Below are 17,817 nucleotides of genomic sequence, written 5' to 3'. Positions count from 1 at the left end.
TAGACCTTGGGATTCTTTCTCTAGTCCCCCACTAGTGATGCCCAATAGGATTTTAGCAGAATAGAGGCTTTCCAGGAAGTAAATATGAGAAATCAGAGTGCCCTTTCTGCCTTTGGTACTTGAGGGTTTTGTTTGTAGAGCTCCCCAAGAGGAGGGAACTTTTGATTCCCCCAGGAAGGGACAGGGAAGGCAGAGAGTGGGCGACAGACAGGAAACCCAGGTTAACTCCTTGCACACCTCTTCCCCTTGCCTGTTCTTTCTCTTGCGTAGCTTATGGCCCCGGTGGCTTAACTCCATTTGGATCCTTAGGAAGCCATTGGCTCAGGGAGCTCAGGGCCTGAAACTAGGCTCCCAGGCCATCTTCCTGGATTGTCAGGGGTGGCAGGAGAGAGATGGAAGTCCACCAGGTGTGCGGGGAAAGAAGGAGGTTTTGCATTGTTGCCCAGGGGGATAGCTGCCTCACAGGGCTGCCCTGTGCCTCCTGTTTTCCCCACTTCTGGTAAGGTAGTTTCTTATCCTGAAGTATGTCATGATGACACAGCCCCTTGGTGGCTAGAGCTGTTTGGGTTTATTGTATCTAATTAGGTGAGTTATAGGACTCATGTTGATAGCTGTGCACTTCCACTTCTGCCTGCAAACTTGCCAAAGGGGTCTATTACAGGAAAACCAGTGGTTTCCCTTGTCAGTTCCAGGCAAGGGCAGAGGCTTTGGGGCCAGCGCCTGCTAGCTGTGTGGCCTGCTGTGGAAACCTGGCCGTAAGCAGGCTGACCATCCCTCCTGTGTGGCAGTATTGTGAGAGCTGGCATTTCCTTAGGACCTCTCATGGGCTGGCTCTGGGCAAGGCACACTGGCCAAGAGGTGAATGAGGTGCCACAGCAACAGGTGCATGTCTCTGGGTTGGGCAGGTGGTGTTAGGGTGTCTGGCAGAGCTCTGGAACATAGTGGATCTGGATCCTCAGTGGCTGTCCCTCCTGCTCCTGTCTGAAGAGTTCTGACTACCGCACCTACTGAGGACAGGGATTCTTTGCTTTTTGTGCCTCTTGTGTGGTTCCAGTCCAGATGGGGTTCTTCATAGTTGCCCTTCCTTTCTCAGTGGGTGGCTTTATGACTCTCAGTGGCAGAGCTGGGTGGGCAGAGGGTTACTGACTTGGTTGAGGCCACATGGTGACAGAGTAGTCAGAGCAGGACTCCAGTCAAGTGGCTGCCTTTTACTGGTATAGATCTGCTACAGAATCCCATTGGAGGGGTATGATGGAGTCACTTGGCTTGTGCCGTGTCCTGGCACTACACTGTGATTCTTTCTATCATATCTCACTCATTGATGATTTCTTGATTCCTAGGCAGTAACTTTCCTTCTCAAGAAATGTTTGGCAGAACACTGGGGTTCTTTGTGCCGGCCCCAGGGCCATTCCTACAGGAGATTCATGTAGATCAGCATCCGCGGACAAACATCCTTGGGCAGCCTTTCTGTGCACAGTGGGGTACAGGTGCTCCTCTCACAGGCGGCAGGCAGCGCCCCTGCCAGAGCTTAGTGCCTGCAGCCTCTCCCTTCCTCTGGTCCCTGAGATGAGACTAGAAGAGGCTGCAGCTTCCCTGCTGTCAAGTTAGGGTCATGAAGATGAGGAGCTAGAGACCTAGGGTACTGGGAACAGCTGCCTCTTTGGCCCCACACAGGTAGTCTTCATTCCAGCTCCTACCCAGGAGCTCTGGGATAAACGGACACATGCACCTAATGGCTTGACATCTCACATGGATAGCATCTAGGCGCTGCCCCATAGCCCTCATACAGGGACTGGGAAAAGTGACTGGAAAAGTTTTCTGAGTTGGAAAGCATCTTAGAAGCTGATCCTCTGTTTTAGCTGTTTCCACCCTTCAGTGTGTGAGAGGGTGGCTGGAGGCACTGGGTCTTGGGGTGGGGCTCAGGAATCTGCCATTTTTAAGCAACCCAGGTTTCTCTGGAAGGGTGCAGAGGACAGGGTGGGAAATTCTGTGGTACCCCAGGGGTGCACATCCTCTCCAGCGCTGTGTCGCTGGGTGTTGGGTGCACACCCTTTCCAGCTCTGCTTTCCCACCCTAGTGAGTGGGTGTGAGAATGAAGGGCTCACTGCCTGCAGTGGGGGCTCATCTCAGAACATTGGTGCTGGCTCTTGGCATTCTCAGACTGACACAGCAGAGCTGCTATTGGCCTGGTTCTCCTAGCAGCCCTGGCCTTGTGCTGTCTCCCCCTCCCAGGCAGAGGACCTTACTGCAGTCGCAGTGAGGGTCATGGTTGGGATCTTTAGAAGGGGGTCGGGAGGTACTTCATAAACTCCTAAACTGTGTGGTTGCAGATACTGCAGGATGGTGGTAAAAGAAAGGAGTCTGGAGTTGACATGAGGAGACATGGGTTTCAGTCCAGCTCTGTCCCTTATTTGCTGTGTGCTTCGGAGGTGTCCCCCGGCCTCTCCATACTCTGTGTCCCCAGATATGAAATGGTGATAGAACATCTGTGTGTCAGGGTTGTTAGGAGGATTATAAACTTACAAAGAAGGCAGCAGGGCTTCCCTCAGGATAAGGCAGGTGATAGCTGAACCCTGTAGGTTCAGGCCCAGGGCCTGAACTCAGTCTGGTCTCATGGTCTCATTCCAGATGGAAGGCCGGCGCGACAGCATGCTGGAGACAGCCAGGCACTGTTTTACGTCTGCGGCCCGCTGCGAGGGCGATGGTGATGAGGAGGAGTGGCTTATCCACTACATGCTGGGCAAGGTCGCCGAGAAGCAGCAGCAGCCACCTGCTGTTTACCTGCTGCACTACAGACAGGCTGGCCACTACCTGCACGAGGAGGCTGCCCGCTACCCCAAGAAGATCCACTACCACAATCCACCTGAGCTGGCCATGGAGGCCCTAGAGGTGACACCATGCTGGCCTTGGGCAGGGAAGCAGAGCAGGAGCGGGCCAGGCTCTCTGTCTCCCTGGGGATGGGGCATGAGGTCCCAGTGGCTCCCACGCAACCTGTTGGAAACTTCTCTGTGTTCAGCAGCTTTGTGTGTAGTGAAATTAAAGCAGCCTTTCCTCTCTCTTCTAAAGGGTGCTTACCATCCTTTCTGGGAGAGTGATTGTTTTGTTTGTCTCTCCAAGAGTAAAATTACCTTTCCTCCTCAGCACATGCAGGGTCCTTGAACCTGACTTGGTGATGACATCGATGCGGCACAGTGTCTCCTGGTACCTTTGTTCCCTGCGAGGCCACAGGCTGTGCCTGGAGTTCCCAGCTTGGCAGGACAGGGCTAGGGGAGTAGTCTGTTCTCTTGGCCTCAGATCTGGGGTCTGGCAGTGCTCCTCAAGAGAAGAGCAGTTGTATAGTGCTTGGATTTGCATTTATGATTTCTGAGGCACTTCACACATACTGTCCTCGATGCTCAGGGCGGTGGTGGAAGGCAGGCTGGGAGGCTGTGGCTGGCACCTTCTATAGGGAAGAAACTGAGCACACGGGTGAGGATCCACATGAGCCTGGCCCAGCCCAGGCCTCACTGTTTCCTGAGCACATTCGCTTTGTTCTTTTGTGCCCAGCTTGCGACCAGCAAGCTTCTTGGAGTTTGGGGCAGAATCTGCTTATTATGCCTTATCTGCCTTGATGTGTTTGTTTGTTTGTTTTTCCTGATTATAAAATTAACACATATTCATGGATAAAAAAATCAAACATAAGAGTCAAACATTCAGAAGTATTTAAAATGAAAAACTGAAGTCCCCAGTGATCCTAGCCCCATGTTAACAGTTTGGGCATGTCCTTGTCTTTCTAGATTTTCCCCCTATTAATATATAGATACATAGTAACATCTTCTTACTTTGCAACTGGCATTTTTCACTGGACAAGATGTAGTGGAAGACATTGTGGGCTTCCTTCCCTGCCTCTGGGCCCTCTGGTCTGGCTGGATGTCCACTTATTTGCCCAATCCCTTCTTCATGGGTTTGGCCTTCTTTTCCGCTTCTCCCTGAGTGGGTGCGGACAGGGCCTTGCCCTGTATACACATATCAGGGAGCACTTACTGGAGTATTACCAAGGGTCATTTAACGTCGCATCCACAGCTTCTTGTTGCCCTGAAAGTTTATACTGATCTATGAGCATGTCTGTTTTCCCTCAACCATGTTTTCCCTCTTTTTAATATTTGGTAATTGTGTGAACAAGCAAAAAAGGCTCACTTTTATAAATTTTCCTTTGAAAAATGATTCACACTGAGTGGTTGGCAGCAGCTGTCTGGGGGCCATATTCATAGGGTTCATGGTAAAATGTGGAAGCACAGCTTCCAGGTTGCTGTCATTCCCTACCCAGGTCCTTCCTTCCCATCACAGCTCTTTCATGCTTTCCACTCAGGCTCACAGGCCTATCCCTGGAGGGATTTCCACTTTGGGGCTGAGAAGGCTGAGGCCCAGAGGGCTGGTGTGCCTTTCCCTAAGTTAGCAGCAGAAGAGAAGAGGGGTTGGGGCCCATGCAGCACCTCTGATAGCACCGAAGCTGTGGGCAGGGAGGTAGTCCAGCCCTCAGGAAAACGACAACTCTCTTTTTCCTCCGCGGTGTTTCTTTGACTTTTGGCTTCTGCTGCTGTCTGACGGAACCAATAAGCAGGCAAGATGGTGTCCCTGTGGGGCCCAGGGACTTCCAGGTAAGGAACTGAGGCCTAGTACACCATGCTGGCTCTCAGGAGAATAGGAGTCAGCTGCAACATATGGATATCTTGTTTTAAAAATGATATTTCTCTTAAGACTTTAACTCTGCCCTGGTGAAAATTCACCTCTGCTGTTGAACCTTCAGTCCAAATGCTGAACCTGTCACTTGGTTAAAACCTTGCCAGTTGAACACTGTGTTCCTTTAGGCAAAGCCACCTGGATGTGTATGGGGGCATCAGTTTTCTGTGGCTGAGAATGGACTTGCTGAGCTAATTATTCTGGGGGCCACAGGCAAGCTAGAGGTGGAATGGCTCTGGGTGGTGGTCCCCTCTGTCCAGGATGCCCCCTTCAGAGTGCTGCCTAGGCCAGACCACCTGGCATCTCACGTGGATAGGTCGTTGGCAATGTCTCTTGAGAGTTGGCTGGTTAATCAGGGTCTACAGCCACAGGCGTTCTCAGCCCTCGTGACATCCTGTGCCATCTGTGGGAGTCTGTGCCACAGGCAGGAGCCTCCATTGTACCCACGTGAGAGTGCGAAGGTGAGGCTGAGTCACTACAGAGGTGCCTATGTGTGATGTGGTGTTCAGTTGGGGGCAGTAGAGGGCAGGGCAGACCTGAGTTTAACCTGGCCCTGGGCTTTCCCGGCTGTGGTGCTTTGGGCAACTTACTCACACATTTGTAAATGGAGGATTGTGGTGAGGACTCAAGGAAATGAAGAAAAGCACAGGCTTCAAAGAATATGGCATGCCTCCTACCTGTCCTGTAGCCACTGGGCAAGCTCCTCCAGGCCTGCAGTACCTGGCTGGCCCAACAGCACGCACACAAACAGAAGTCAGCTGTTTTTCACCTCAGGGAGTCTGCGGTGCAGTGGGAGACAGGTGTGGAGGCTTCCTTTTTATGGGTGCTGAGGGAGGGGGCCACAGAGGGTGGCAGGGGCTGTGGTAGGAGGAGGTGCCCAGTGAATGGGGCTGAGGGTTTTTACTCTTGTCATCTTACCACCACTTGGTTGCATTACTGGCTAAACATTTAAGCTAGGACGCTGAGAATTCCTGTCCATTTTAATGGTGGAACTTGCTTTGAATGACTTATAGGTTGGCTGGTTTAAAAGCAAATGAAAAAGGCAGCATGTGGCAGCCTGTCTCCTTGGTCAGGGGCCCTTTTCCAACGTAGCTGACTGGCCTGTGGAGTGAACCTTAGCAACTGAGAGGGCTGCTCATTTCCGAGTATCATTCTCCTAGGTGTACTTCCGGCTCCATGCTTCCATCCTAAAGCTCCTGGGGAAGCCCGACTCTGGGGTCAGTGCAGAGGTCCTGGTCAACTTCATGAAGGAGGCTGCAGAAGGACCCTTTGCCAGGGGCGAGGAGAAGAATACACCCAAAGCTTCAGAGAAGTGAGTAGCACGCTTTCACCCAGCCCCTTACGCCATAGGTACCTCGATTTTTCATTTACAGCAAGATGACATTCCAGGGATTGCTGCTAAGTAAACCAGAGCTCATTAAGCCTCTGGAACTCACCTGGAGACTCCTGGTTGCCAGACAGAGATATTTCTGTTGAAACTGAGAAGGAGAGGCTGAGTGTGCAATCCTAGGTAACCTCATGCTGGATTCATGCTCGGTGCCACCCCATCCTCAGGGGCAGGTCCTAGGGAGAAGCCAATTCCTTCCCTGTTCCCATTGGGGCACAGCTCTGCCCTACGCAGAACATTATAGGAAAGGAGTTTTCACATTGCAGACTCAGAGCAACGTGAAAACTCCTTTCCTGTAGTGTTCTGCATAGGGCCTGGCCTAGTGCCCACCACACAGGCGTGATAGCCCCGTGACCCATCCTGCCCCACAGCATTTACTCTGGGTCCTTTTCCAGGGCCTCTCCCAAGAGTGGGGACTTGTTAGGGCCTGTCTGCTGCCTATTCTCCCAAGAAGCAGAGCATTGGAGGTTCTTCTTGTGGTGCCAGAGACCATGGGGATGCTAGCGCCATGGTGTGGTCCCCCAAGGGTCCTCCCCTTGATTGTGGCCCAGACTTCTTTTGCTCTGGTGTCCACATCTTGGAGCTTCAGCTCAGCTTGCCCCATCTCTGTACCCATACCTGGCTGGGCACTGTGCAGGGCTCAGCCAGGTGCCGGAGAGACCTGCGCCCAGACTGTATCCTTGAGGCCCATTGTCTTATGGGAGAGATGAGCATGCATGTAGCATGTCACCCAAGCGGATATGGTGTGTCCTAGGAATTATAGGTGTGTACCTTTTAGTTGCAGAGAGCCCCCAAGGTACAATGATGTTTTCTTTTATTGATCATAACTCTTAAAAAAAATTATTGGGGTGCCTGGGTAGCTTAGTTGAGTAAGTGTCCAGTTCGATTTCAGCTCAGGTTACCATCTCAGGGTCATGGAATTGAGCTCTACATTGGGCCCTGTGCTCAGTGGGGAGTCTGTTTGGGATTCACTGTCTCCTTTTCCCTCTGCCCCTCCCCCTGCTCATGCACAAACTCACTCTCCCTCTTTCTCTCAAATAAATCTTCTTTAAAAATTATTAAAATATAGGGGCGCCTGGGTGGCTTAGTTGGAAGTGTCCGCCTTCCGCTTAGGTCATGATCCTATAGTCCTGGGATTGAGCCCCACGTTGGGCTCCCTGCTCAGCAGGGGAGTCTTGTCCTTCTCCCTCTGTCCCTCCCCCTACTCATGCACATGCTCTGTCTCTTGCTCACTCTCAAATAAATAAGTAAAGTCTTTTAAAAAATTGAATTATACAGATAATGCATAAATATATATTTTAGTTAGAGAAAATTCTGGCAATATATAAATATATGGGCTTAAAATGTGACAAATTCACTTTCCTCCTCAGAATTAGTCACTATCTATAGTTTATTTTCTCAAATAATTATCTGTGCATTTACACACATTTAACATTTACATGTACAATTGTAGAGGTTTCTTTTTTTTTTAATATCATAAAAACGGACTACTGAAGGTGCTATTCTAGTTTACTTTTCCCCTGACAAGACCCCATCCATAGAGATAGTATCTCATTCATGCCATTCAGTCTGTGGGTATGTATTATTCCATAGCATGGGTGCGTCATGTTTTCTATAGCCATTTTGATGGAACATTTCAGGTATTTCACTTTTTTACTCAACAGTGTTGTAGCAGGTATCCTTGTACACATGGGACTTTGCAGTAAATCCAGACGTTTTCTCTATCTGCATTTTGTTGGGGATTAAATCTGTCAGGCATCACGTGGAAGGTACTGACTTGGCATGGAGGGGGATTAGGATGGGTTCCTCTGAGGAAGGGCTTGTCAGCTACCCTGCAGTCTCCCTAGGGCTTGAGGCCTGAGATAGTTGAACAGTGGCCACTTAAGGGCTGGAGCCCAAGTGGGTACCATGGGAGCAGCTCCTTCAGCACCTTGGACCACCAGCCAGGGGGTTAGGTCACTTGAGGTGTGTGGGAGCAGTGGAACCTAGGAGGGCAGAGGAGGCCCTTGAAGGTGGCAGGTCAGGAAGGGTTCAGCGGTCAGGAAGGGCACTGTTTCAGAGCAGCACATGTCCTATTTCGGTGGGATGTAGAGATTCTAACCTGCACTCCACCCATCTTCCCACAGAGAGAAGGCCTGCCTGGTGGACGAGGACTCCCACTCTTCAGCTGGGACACTGCCGGGCCCCGGAGCCTCCCTCCCCTCCTCCTCTGGCCCAGGTCTGACATCCCCACCTTACACAGCTACTCCGATTGACCACGATTACGTCAAATGTAAAAAACCCCACCAGCAGGCGACGCCGGACGGTACAGTCCCTGTTCTCCCTACTGCCAGCCCAGGGCGGCACGCCAATCACGGGGGAGGGTGCTTCGGGTGATGATTTGCTTTGTTTTGGTGAGGGGGTGGGTCTGGGGTGACACGGGCAATGTTGCGGCTGTTCATTAACCTCATGGCCTCACGGTGATTCTGTGCTTCCGAAACATGCTCAGGGTCGCCACCTGCCAGCTAGCCCACCTGGGGGCTGGGAAGGGGCAGGGCAGGCTAAGGCATCTTGCCTTTGTGAGCCTACATCTTCCCACCTGAAGAATGGGGATGTTGAGGGGAACTTGGAAGACTCTGTGTACTAGCTGTTGGGATCTGCAGGCTGCCTTGAGTGGCCTTCGTGCAGTCAGCCCGGTGATGCTGGCATTGTGCCTGCATTATTACGGCATGTCTTTCTGACAGCCGTGGGAAGCCTGAGTCTCTCACCCCTGGGAGTCCAGACAGTGGGGTGTGGGAATCAGCTGGGACTGTGTATGAGGCCGTCCCACATGGGATAGGGCAGGTGGCGACCTTTGAACCACATTTCTTACTAACATTAGGAGGCTCGCATGCTGACCTCGTAGCTTGATTTCTTCATGTTCTCCTCACCTTTAAAGTGATAAGCTGTGATAAAGTCTTTGCTGAAATGAGCAAAATCGGTGGACTGAGAGGGCGTTAAAGTGCGGCCCTGGGGAGGCAGTGACAATGCCGATAGACACGCAGGCCCTCACTCCCAGGTCACTGATTGCATCAGGCTGTGGGGGAAATAGGCCTTGCTCTGCCTTCTCCAGGGCATAGGACACCCCTCGCCCATTGCATGGGTTCCTGAAGTGTGCCGTGTTGTGAGTGAGAGGGGTGTGAAAGCAGATTTAGGGAAGCACTGAAGGAAGCTAGGCACGAAGGCCCCCTCTGGGCCTCTCTGGGTCCCGGATTTGGTGATCTGAGAGGAGAGGAGACTTGTAGTGCCCTCTTCTGGAATTTGCTTGACCTACAGGGACTGTGTGGAGAGACGTGGAACTGAGTGTGTGCTGCTGCATGACTGCATCACCTCCCTGTGCCCCAGAGAATGGATTCAGTCCTGCACACTTCCTGAAGCAAGGTCCTTCCCCTTCTTACTTAACCCGAGTTCAATAGGAAAACTTCCCTGGTCCCAACATTTTACTCTTGAAAATATTGAGAAAACATACTGGATATCAGCCTCTGCTTTACAAATCCATTTTTGCCAGGTACTCCTGTGAGGATTTAATATCATACCAGCTTTTATGAGAAAGGGATGCTGCTCGTGGCTGTCCACAGGCCTGTGACTGGCACCCCTTCCAGCCCTGCAGGTTCAAGCTGAACTTGGGTAGCAGGAGCCCCTAGAGCTGGAATTGGCTTTCCTGGTGTAGGCATACTCTGGTAGCAGAGAGAAAGGGAGGCAGGAAGGGGCCATGATGCTGCCTGGCCCTACTGTCCAGCTGTCCCATGCTGGCGCACACACATGTACGTGGAGTTGTAGGGAAGCAGAGTGTTGGGGGCAGGCACTGTGTGACATGTCCTAAGTGCCAACATAATGGTTGTTTGCTCTAGAAGTTTGCAGGGGGAGCCACACATATGGGCTCAAATAGAATTTTAATGGTTGTACATTTTTCAATGATTGTAAAAAAATTTTTTTTCAAAGTGATTTCTGTCAGTGATGTGGAGCCACGGTCCGCTTTCACCCAGTCCCAGCCCAGTGTGCCAGGAAGCTCTGCACTGGCCATGCTGTGCTGTGCATACAGGCCTGGCTACATAGCACTTTCAGAACTCCTGCCCTCCTCACCTCAGAAAGAAAGCAGTGTCTACAATAGGAAAATGTTTGGGCCCTAAAATAGCCATGCCCTTAAAATGTGGCCGTTTTAGCTGTTATACTAGCTTGTAGGGAAGGGCCCTGGCTTTGGAGAAGTAGCAGATTGCTGCTATCAGGGGATATGCTGGTAGCCTCAAGGCCTGTACTGCCCGTCTCTGTTCCTGCCTCCTGTGACCCAGCCAGGGCCACTAGCCCTGGGAGGAGAATGTGTGGCCTTACACTTTCCATACAACTCCTCAGCTTGAGACCAGCCTCCCTTGGGGCAGGACAGGGCATTAGTCCTCACTCTAGGCATAGCTGAGCCCTTCTACAGGAAGGCTGAGCCTGTTTCCTCACCTGGAGCCTGTTTCCTCACCTGGAGAATGGGAGCCTCACCGAGCCTGTTTCCTCACCTGGAGAATGGGAGTAATGTTTTTCTTGTGGGTTTAAAAGAATGTGCTCCCACATTGTAGCTACATCCTAGATGCATTCAGCCCCAGGTCATCAGAGTTGGCACAAGGGCCATGCAGCATGGCACAGTGAGAGAAGCCTAGGTCTGAGGCCAGTCATCCTTGGTTTGCACCCAGTCTCTCTCAGGCCGGTGGTGTGACCTCAAAAGAGGGGCCAGCAGGGTCCTTGGGAGCAACAGCCTTGGGAGTAGGCCTGGGCCTGTTTTCTGCACCCTGGATCCTGTCAGAGGCTAACTTGTTACCAGGTAGACAGGGAGACAGGCATTAGGATTTCCCCTTCGGTGTGGCTAGGATACCCCACATTCGAGCTGCCCTTCTAGTTTTGTATATCTCTGCTTCAAAATCAGAAATCAGCTAGGGTCAGTTCTTATTTGGTGTACATTTTTAGGAGAGATTTAGAAAAATACCTTTACATTTTATGTAGATATTCAACATTTGATAGTAGGCTTCTTAGTAGGGCCCAGATTTACTCTCCGGACTGGCCCCACTTGCACCCATGTGCCATCCTGCACTAGCATTGAAAGCTCCCTACAGCCTGTCCACAGGCCTGGCTAAAAACCCTTAGAACTGGCCCTCGGGTTTCTTGGAGACTCCACCGACTCAGATGTGAAAGCCAGCCCTTCTCAGCATGGCTGGGAGGGTACCCACAGCTGACCTGAAGAGGGGCCCTTTGGCCAAGTTGAGACACTGAGATAGAGAACGAACTTAGTAGTCAAGGCTGCCACTATTGGCAGCCCTGCCTGTCTTATTTCTCCCTTCCATCTTGGGACTTGTCCAAAGTCCTGAAATCTTTAGCATTAACACTTCCTAACCAGGAAGAGGAAATCACATAGGGAGTACATTATGACCTTTAAGGAGTTCCCAATGATTGCTGTTTAACATGTTCAAACATAGCATAATGAGATTTCTGAACAAATTCTGTACCCCTTCCCAGCATGGAGTATGTGAGCGTGTGTGAGTAACTGGGCCCTACCACATGGCAGTGTGTGCTTGCTCTGGGCTGGTCCCCCGGCGAGGTGCCTGTGGTCCTAGCCTCACAGTTGCCCTGCAGGCTTGGCCACGTGTCCTGTTTCCCTGGGAGGAAGCTGAGCTGAGGGCAATTGGGTGCTCATCTAGGGCTGCCCGCTTAGCTGGGGTGGAGTCAAGGGAAAGTTGAGGTCTAAGTCTCCTTCCACCCCAGGCCAGAGAAGGCTAACACTGGGAAGGTCCCGTATTTGCTGACCTGATGGAGACTGGATCTGCAGGCATTTCCCTGCTTTGTTTGTTGAAGGTTTGTTGGTAGCAGGGCTCAGGGAGCGGGTTGTTACAGGATGCCTTGGTCTATAACTTGGCCCGGCTTAGCCAGCCTTCAGGATGTGTACATAGTGACTCTGTTGGACAGCCAAGACCCTTGCTATCTACCTGCCATGCTCCATGTCACCTGAGACTCTTGGAGCCCAACTTTCCCTTGACTCCACCCCAGCTAAGTGCCCTATGGTCTGTCTGAGGCTGAGCCTTCTATGGGGTTCTTCAGCCAGCCCGTGGCCATACCTATCTAGTGCCCATCAGCATTGTGCTGGGTGCCTGGAACAATCCTGGTTCCTGCTGCAGGTTCTTGGGGAAGGCAGTGTGAAGCTGTGAATCAGCTAAGGGTCGGAGTGCAACTGAAACCACCCCCAGGAGACCTGGCCTGGCCTTGGTGGGTGGGAGGCCTTCCTGAGGAGGCAAAGCTTAGCCAAGGTCTAGGGGGTGTCAGTGTTTACTATGAAGGTGGAAAGAGAGAACACGAGGGTCAGAAGAGTGGGAGCCATGGAGGCTGGTATTCAGAGTTGCAGGATGCCTATTTGGCCCCATCAATAACATAAACAGAGTCTGCCCTTAGCCCCAGGCTGTAGGGTGTGGGCCATATGGGAAGCCAGGGTGCCCTATGCAAGCTCCCATGTGACCGTCTGTCCTCACTTGCCATGCTGTCACCGTTTGTGTCGTGTCCCATTTGTGCTCATCCTCGCCTGCTCACCCACACTACCTCCACCAATATTGCCCGTGCTGCCCCTAACCCTGACCACACTCTGTTCTCCAGGCTTTGTCTTTCTGCTTGCACTGTCACGGCTCGCTTCAGGGGACAGCGCAGACCGCATGCTTAGTCCTCAGTCCGGCTCCCTGCTCCCCGTGATCAGGAGCTCCTCCATATCTGCTGGTCCTGTGATTTGGAGAGTGTGTGTTCGATGTGCTTAGCTTCTGCCCACAGCCCATGTTCTCAGTTCTGGCCAGATGCAGTGGTGGCCTCCTCCCACTGCCCGTCTGCCTGGTGGGGTGGCTTAGTCCTGTATTTCCATTGCTTTGCTCTTTCTGGCTTTAAAAAATTAACAAAGGCGACAGACTCTAAGATACCAAGCTATCTTCCCAAGGACAAATGTGTCAAAATGCACATCGTGCACAATAGCCAAGACACTCTGAGGTGGGTCCTGTGTGCGCAGGCCACAGTGTCCAGGCTTGAGGCGGGGGGCTACATATGGCATCAGCCCTCACCAGCCTCCCTTCCCAGGGCGAAGGAGAAGTCAGCTTACAGTAAGCAAGCTACATTCCATAAACAGATGTTTCAATGGGGGAGAGACTTGTAGTGGAGCTTAGGTGCCCCTGCATGTGCTCCTGCAGGGTGGGGACTGATGTGGCAGGAAGGGAGGCTGTCCGAGGGCAGAGCCAGTCACCTTTGTTCTCTTCTCCTCCATTCTTACTCTCCAAGGAACCTCTCCAGGCTGTAGCTGGTAATGGCATATGTTGAGTGCCTGCTTGACATAGAAGGGAACCCCATGAGGAAAGCCAGGAGGAGGGCACCCTGATCCCTGCTGCCTGATTGAATCTGTGTGTCCCTAGGCGGTATCTTGGGACAGTGGTTGGTGCCAAGAGGTAGTGCCGTAAGCTAGCCAGGGCCCTGGTGGGTTGGGAGGACTTCCTGGAAGAGGTAGCCATACAGATAGGCCTGCAGGGCCATTTCAGGTGAGGGACAGTGGGAGCAAGGACATGGAGGTTGGAGAGCCCTACTGCATTTGGATACTGAAGCAATTGGGGTGGGAGGAGGAGAGACCTTGCAGTGAGAGAGCTTGGGAAACCAGCTGGGTCTGAGATGGGGCACAAGGGCTCTTTGCTCTAGGTACAGTGTGACAGAACGATGCATGGTGAGGATCACACAGTGAGTGGTGCACATGAGTCCAAGTCTTGTCCCAGCTCTGAGCACTGGGGGGCCAGAAGGGTGGTGCTGCTGTCTGCGCATTGGCCACAGCAATACTCTGAGCACCTGCCTGCATCTTCTGTGTATCTGCCTTTTTATCAGGGGTCCTCGTGTATCTGGTATCTCTTTTGGGCATCAGTCCAGGCTTCTCAGCCTGCCAGAGGGTGCCTCTCCCACACAGTTAGCCTGGCTTCCGGTGGGTGTGTTTTTTCCTGCTGATCATCAGGGCCCACTGGGGCAGAATTCGTCCGGTTGAGAGATTTGTCAAAAGATCAATTCCACCCAAGTTTACTGTTCTTAGAAACCTGTTGCTTTCTAGTTGGCAGAGCATTTGTGATGTTTTCAGGGCTCACTAGTCAGAGTTGTCGCGGATTTTCATGGTACCACGCCTTTTCCCTCAGACTTTCATTGGACTGAACTGATGGAATAAATGGTTGTGAGCTGTTTCTAGTCTTAACTGCTGGAGCAGGTGGAGAAAATGTACCAGGAAACTTGTGTCTTGTAAACAAAGAGCTCTTTTAGGTTGACCTGGAAATCCTGAGAATGTTCAAGGGCTTTGAAGGGAGTCAAACCTGAACCAGAAAAATCCTCAGAATACAGCCTGCTGTCATACTCCATGAAATGGACAGCCTTTCTGTCACCAAGCCAGATCACTTTCCCTCTGTGTCCCCAGCTGTCGTTCCTTTGCAGTTGGCCCTCCAGGCCCCACCTTAGAAGTGGAGGGTGTCGTCAGCAGTTGGCTGGCAGATGAACATCCCTCTAAGGATTCAGGGGCGGGGCTGGGGTGGCCTAGAGGCATAGATGTGAAACATTCCAGTGATTGACAGTAAGGGAATGAAATATTTATAATTTTGCCACAAATATTAATTAGTGTGAACAGATTTTGTGTGGGCAGACTTTTAAAAGAACATTCTGAAGAAGAGCAGAGCCAGCCTGTACAGCCTGTCCACTAGTGAGTGTGTCTTTCCTGTTGATTTCCAGGCAGCTCCTTAAGGAAATCAGGAGTCTGGGCTGTGGTCAGTCCCTGGAGTCCCATTTAGGTACATGCTTCTCTGGAAGGCTCTCTCCACCCAGTCCTGTAAGAGGCCTGGCTTTTCAGTGAGTCTGGCTCTCCTATGCGGAAGAGCTTTACCGTTGTCTCCTGCACTGCCCCAGGACCAGGAGGCCAGGAGAACCGCCAGCCCAGGCCAATTTGCAGAACCTCTAGGTGGTGGCAGAGGCAGGAAGGCAGCCAGTTCTGCTCATCCCTTCTGGCTCTGCTCCAGCAGGCAGGTGAGAGAAGGGAGGGCCGCTGCCTCCAGACTTGGCAGCCTTTGCCTGCAGAACACTGGCAGACCCACCTGGTTCTTTTCTGAGCAGCAGCACAGGCCAGCAGCCTGGGGGTGTCCCACGGTGCCATCGGAAGTGAAGGCAGCACCCCAGGCTATTAGCATACAATTAGACACAGCCGTATGTCCGCTCATTTGGACCCTTGGCCCACAACGTCCCAGAGAAGGAATGTGACACCCATAGACTGCTTTGAGGAAAAGGTAAGACTATAGCCAGGCCCGGAGGGAAGCTGCGTGTTCTCTAAGCTGGAACTGCGCCCCCCCCCCCCCCCCAATCAGGGCGTGCTGTGAGCATTCATGCTGTGCAAGGTGGTACGAGTCTGTGCTCAATCTCAGTCTGGCTGGCCAGGAGGCAGGGGGGACACGTTCAGAGTGGTTTGGGCCTTCCTTGCCCTGGGGCATCCTTTGCCCACTGACAGAATGATTCTTTAGAGGTTTTCATTCCTCTCTCTCACTCTAATGATGTGGAAATGAACTTAGTTTTCTTTTAACCTAACTTGCTTCTTGGTGTGAGACCTTGGTGTGGGTTGCTTCCTAGTATTCAAAATTAGTATGATTTTAAATAGCTTTGTGCCAACCCTCTCTGAAAGAATTGAAGAGAAACTTGGCCCTGGGCTCTTACTAGCAATGACATGCTTGTGCCCTGTTTCCCAGACGTGCACCTCTTTCAGGGGTGGGCAGGATCCTTGGCAAACACCCCCTACCGTCTTGCTTCACAGGTGTGGTAAGGAGGTCCCAGCTCCAGCCAGGGCACCGCAGTATGCTCTGAGCCCACCTCGAGCTCTGACCCAGCAGCCTGACCTGCATGGGGCGCTGCTTCCAGACCCATGTCACTTCCCTCAGGGCTCCTTAGGTGCTCGCAGGCACCCCTGGGACAAGGGATTGTCCAGGAAATGGTGCGCCCCAGGGCTGATGTTGGCTTTTGTTCTCCACCCTTTCAGAGGGCGGGCTGTTCTGGGTTCCCGTGTGTATGTCTGAGGGACTCGAAGGGAGAGGCCTAGTTGTGGTCCCTCAGCTTACGTGTGCCCTGCTTTTTGGCTGTGGCTGTCATGTTGTTTTTAAAGAGTCTCAGCGGAGGCCCCACCTACTGGGGGTCTCAGCAGATCCCCCTGAAGCCCAGCACTGCCCTATCTTCCCCCCAGCATTCTTAGTGCAATCTGCTGCCTTGCCTGCTCACTCTGGTGCATTAGAGCTTCCCTCACTAGGCAGCATCAAGAGGGTATTAGCATGTTGGGAGTAAATATCCGTTTGCTTAAGCCAATCCATGGTTTTTGTAATAATCACAACTGGGATTCCAGCAAATTAGCGATTCTTTAGGCCCAAAGCCCAACAGCTTGTGAGTACGTGAGCTCATCCGGCAGCATGCCAGTTCTCGTGAGATCCTCCTGGCTAGGCTCACTTCCCAGACGCTTGCCACACGATGCGCTGCTCAGCCGTGCAGTGACTACAGCTGCTCTGGATGCTAGTGAGAAGCGCCTGCCCTGGCCTGACTTTCAGAAGGACTTCTTTACTGCAGGAATGTGGCCTGCCATCTTGTCTGAGCCATTGGTGTTCTTTTTGGTGGTGCCAGAGTAAATGCTGTGGGGCAGAAGAGTCACGGGGCTATCATGCCTGTGTGGTCGGCACTAGGCCAGGCTCCTGTGGGGATCCCATTTGTGTGTTGAGGACAGAGCAAGGAGAGCAGTGATATATATGTTGGGATGCCTGGAGCAGCCCAAGTGGCAGATCTGGGATCGGAATATGGGTCTGAGACCCTTGAGTCCTGAGCTCCTGTGGTGACCATGTGTGGCCTCTGAAGGCAAGGGACTGCTTTCCACAGAGACAGCAAACGGTCCGCCCCTGCCATTTCTCTGGGAGAAGTGATTCCCTCACACTGGGGACTTGGGTTTAAGACTTCCCATGAGAGCTACAGGTCTGCCAGGAATTCCTATCTGGTGTTCACAGAGCCTTGGGGTCTGGCCTTACAGGTCAGGTAAGAGCCCCTCACTAAATATGCAGCAGAGGGGTCCAGCCAGGTCCCTGCTCCCTCATTAGTAAGACACAGAGCCTCTGTATTGGCCACTGAAGGGTCTCATATACACTTCATGTCCCAGTTTCTTTTTTTTTCTTAAATATTTTATTTATTTATTCATGAGAGACACACACACACAGAGAGAAGCAGGGACATAGGCAGAGGGAGAAGCAGGCTTCCCACAAGGATCTCGATATGGGGATCGATCCCAGGACCCCGGGATCACGACCTGAGCCAAAGACAGACACTCAACCACTTAGGCATCCCTCATGTCCCAGTTTCTATTAGTCCACCAGCCCAGCTGATACTAATACCCACAATTACTGGGCAATGTGCATTCCAAAGGCAGCTAAGGAGGAAGGGTGTGGCCATCTGAGAGGTGGCTGTCTCCAAACCCTGGTCAATGATCAGACATAGGGGAAGAAGGTAGAGCAGCAGAGCTGCCTTTGGAAGCACAGGCCTAATTCCATGTTCCTCTGTGCAGGTAGGCCCACTTTGGACAACCCTGTCATGTCAGTATGTAAGAAGTGATTACCACCCCATGCACATGGTGCTGCTCGGGTGTGATCTTCAGCCTGGCATAAGCA

At 52.1% G+C, this 17,817-nt stretch overlaps 1 protein-coding gene across 4 annotated transcripts in view; it reads left to right on the top strand.

The window, feature by feature from the left end:
* The window catches only part of CABIN1 (calcineurin binding protein 1), a 150,921-nt gene that overhangs the window by 61,920 nt on the left and 71,184 nt on the right, over positions 1-17,817 (top strand). For all 4 annotated transcript variants that reach the window (XM_038575806.1, XM_038575808.1, XM_038575807.1 and 1 more), the window contains exons 24-26: positions 2,629-2,889; positions 5,880-6,031; positions 8,233-8,411. In XM_038575806.1, the coding sequence (XP_038431734.1) occupies positions 2,629-2,889; positions 5,880-6,031; positions 8,233-8,411 (592 nt within the window). The remainder of the gene's footprint in view (positions 1-2,628; positions 2,890-5,879; positions 6,032-8,232; positions 8,412-17,817) is intronic.

This window comes from Canis lupus, chromosome 26, assembly GCF_011100685.1.
Source record: "Canis lupus familiaris isolate Mischka breed German Shepherd chromosome 26, alternate assembly UU_Cfam_GSD_1.0, whole genome shotgun sequence".
In the NCBI taxonomy this organism is placed as follows: domain Eukaryota; kingdom Metazoa; phylum Chordata; class Mammalia; order Carnivora; family Canidae; genus Canis; species Canis lupus.
Note: the sequence above shows the minus strand (reverse complement) of the source record. Positions and strands in the feature narration are given on the sequence as shown.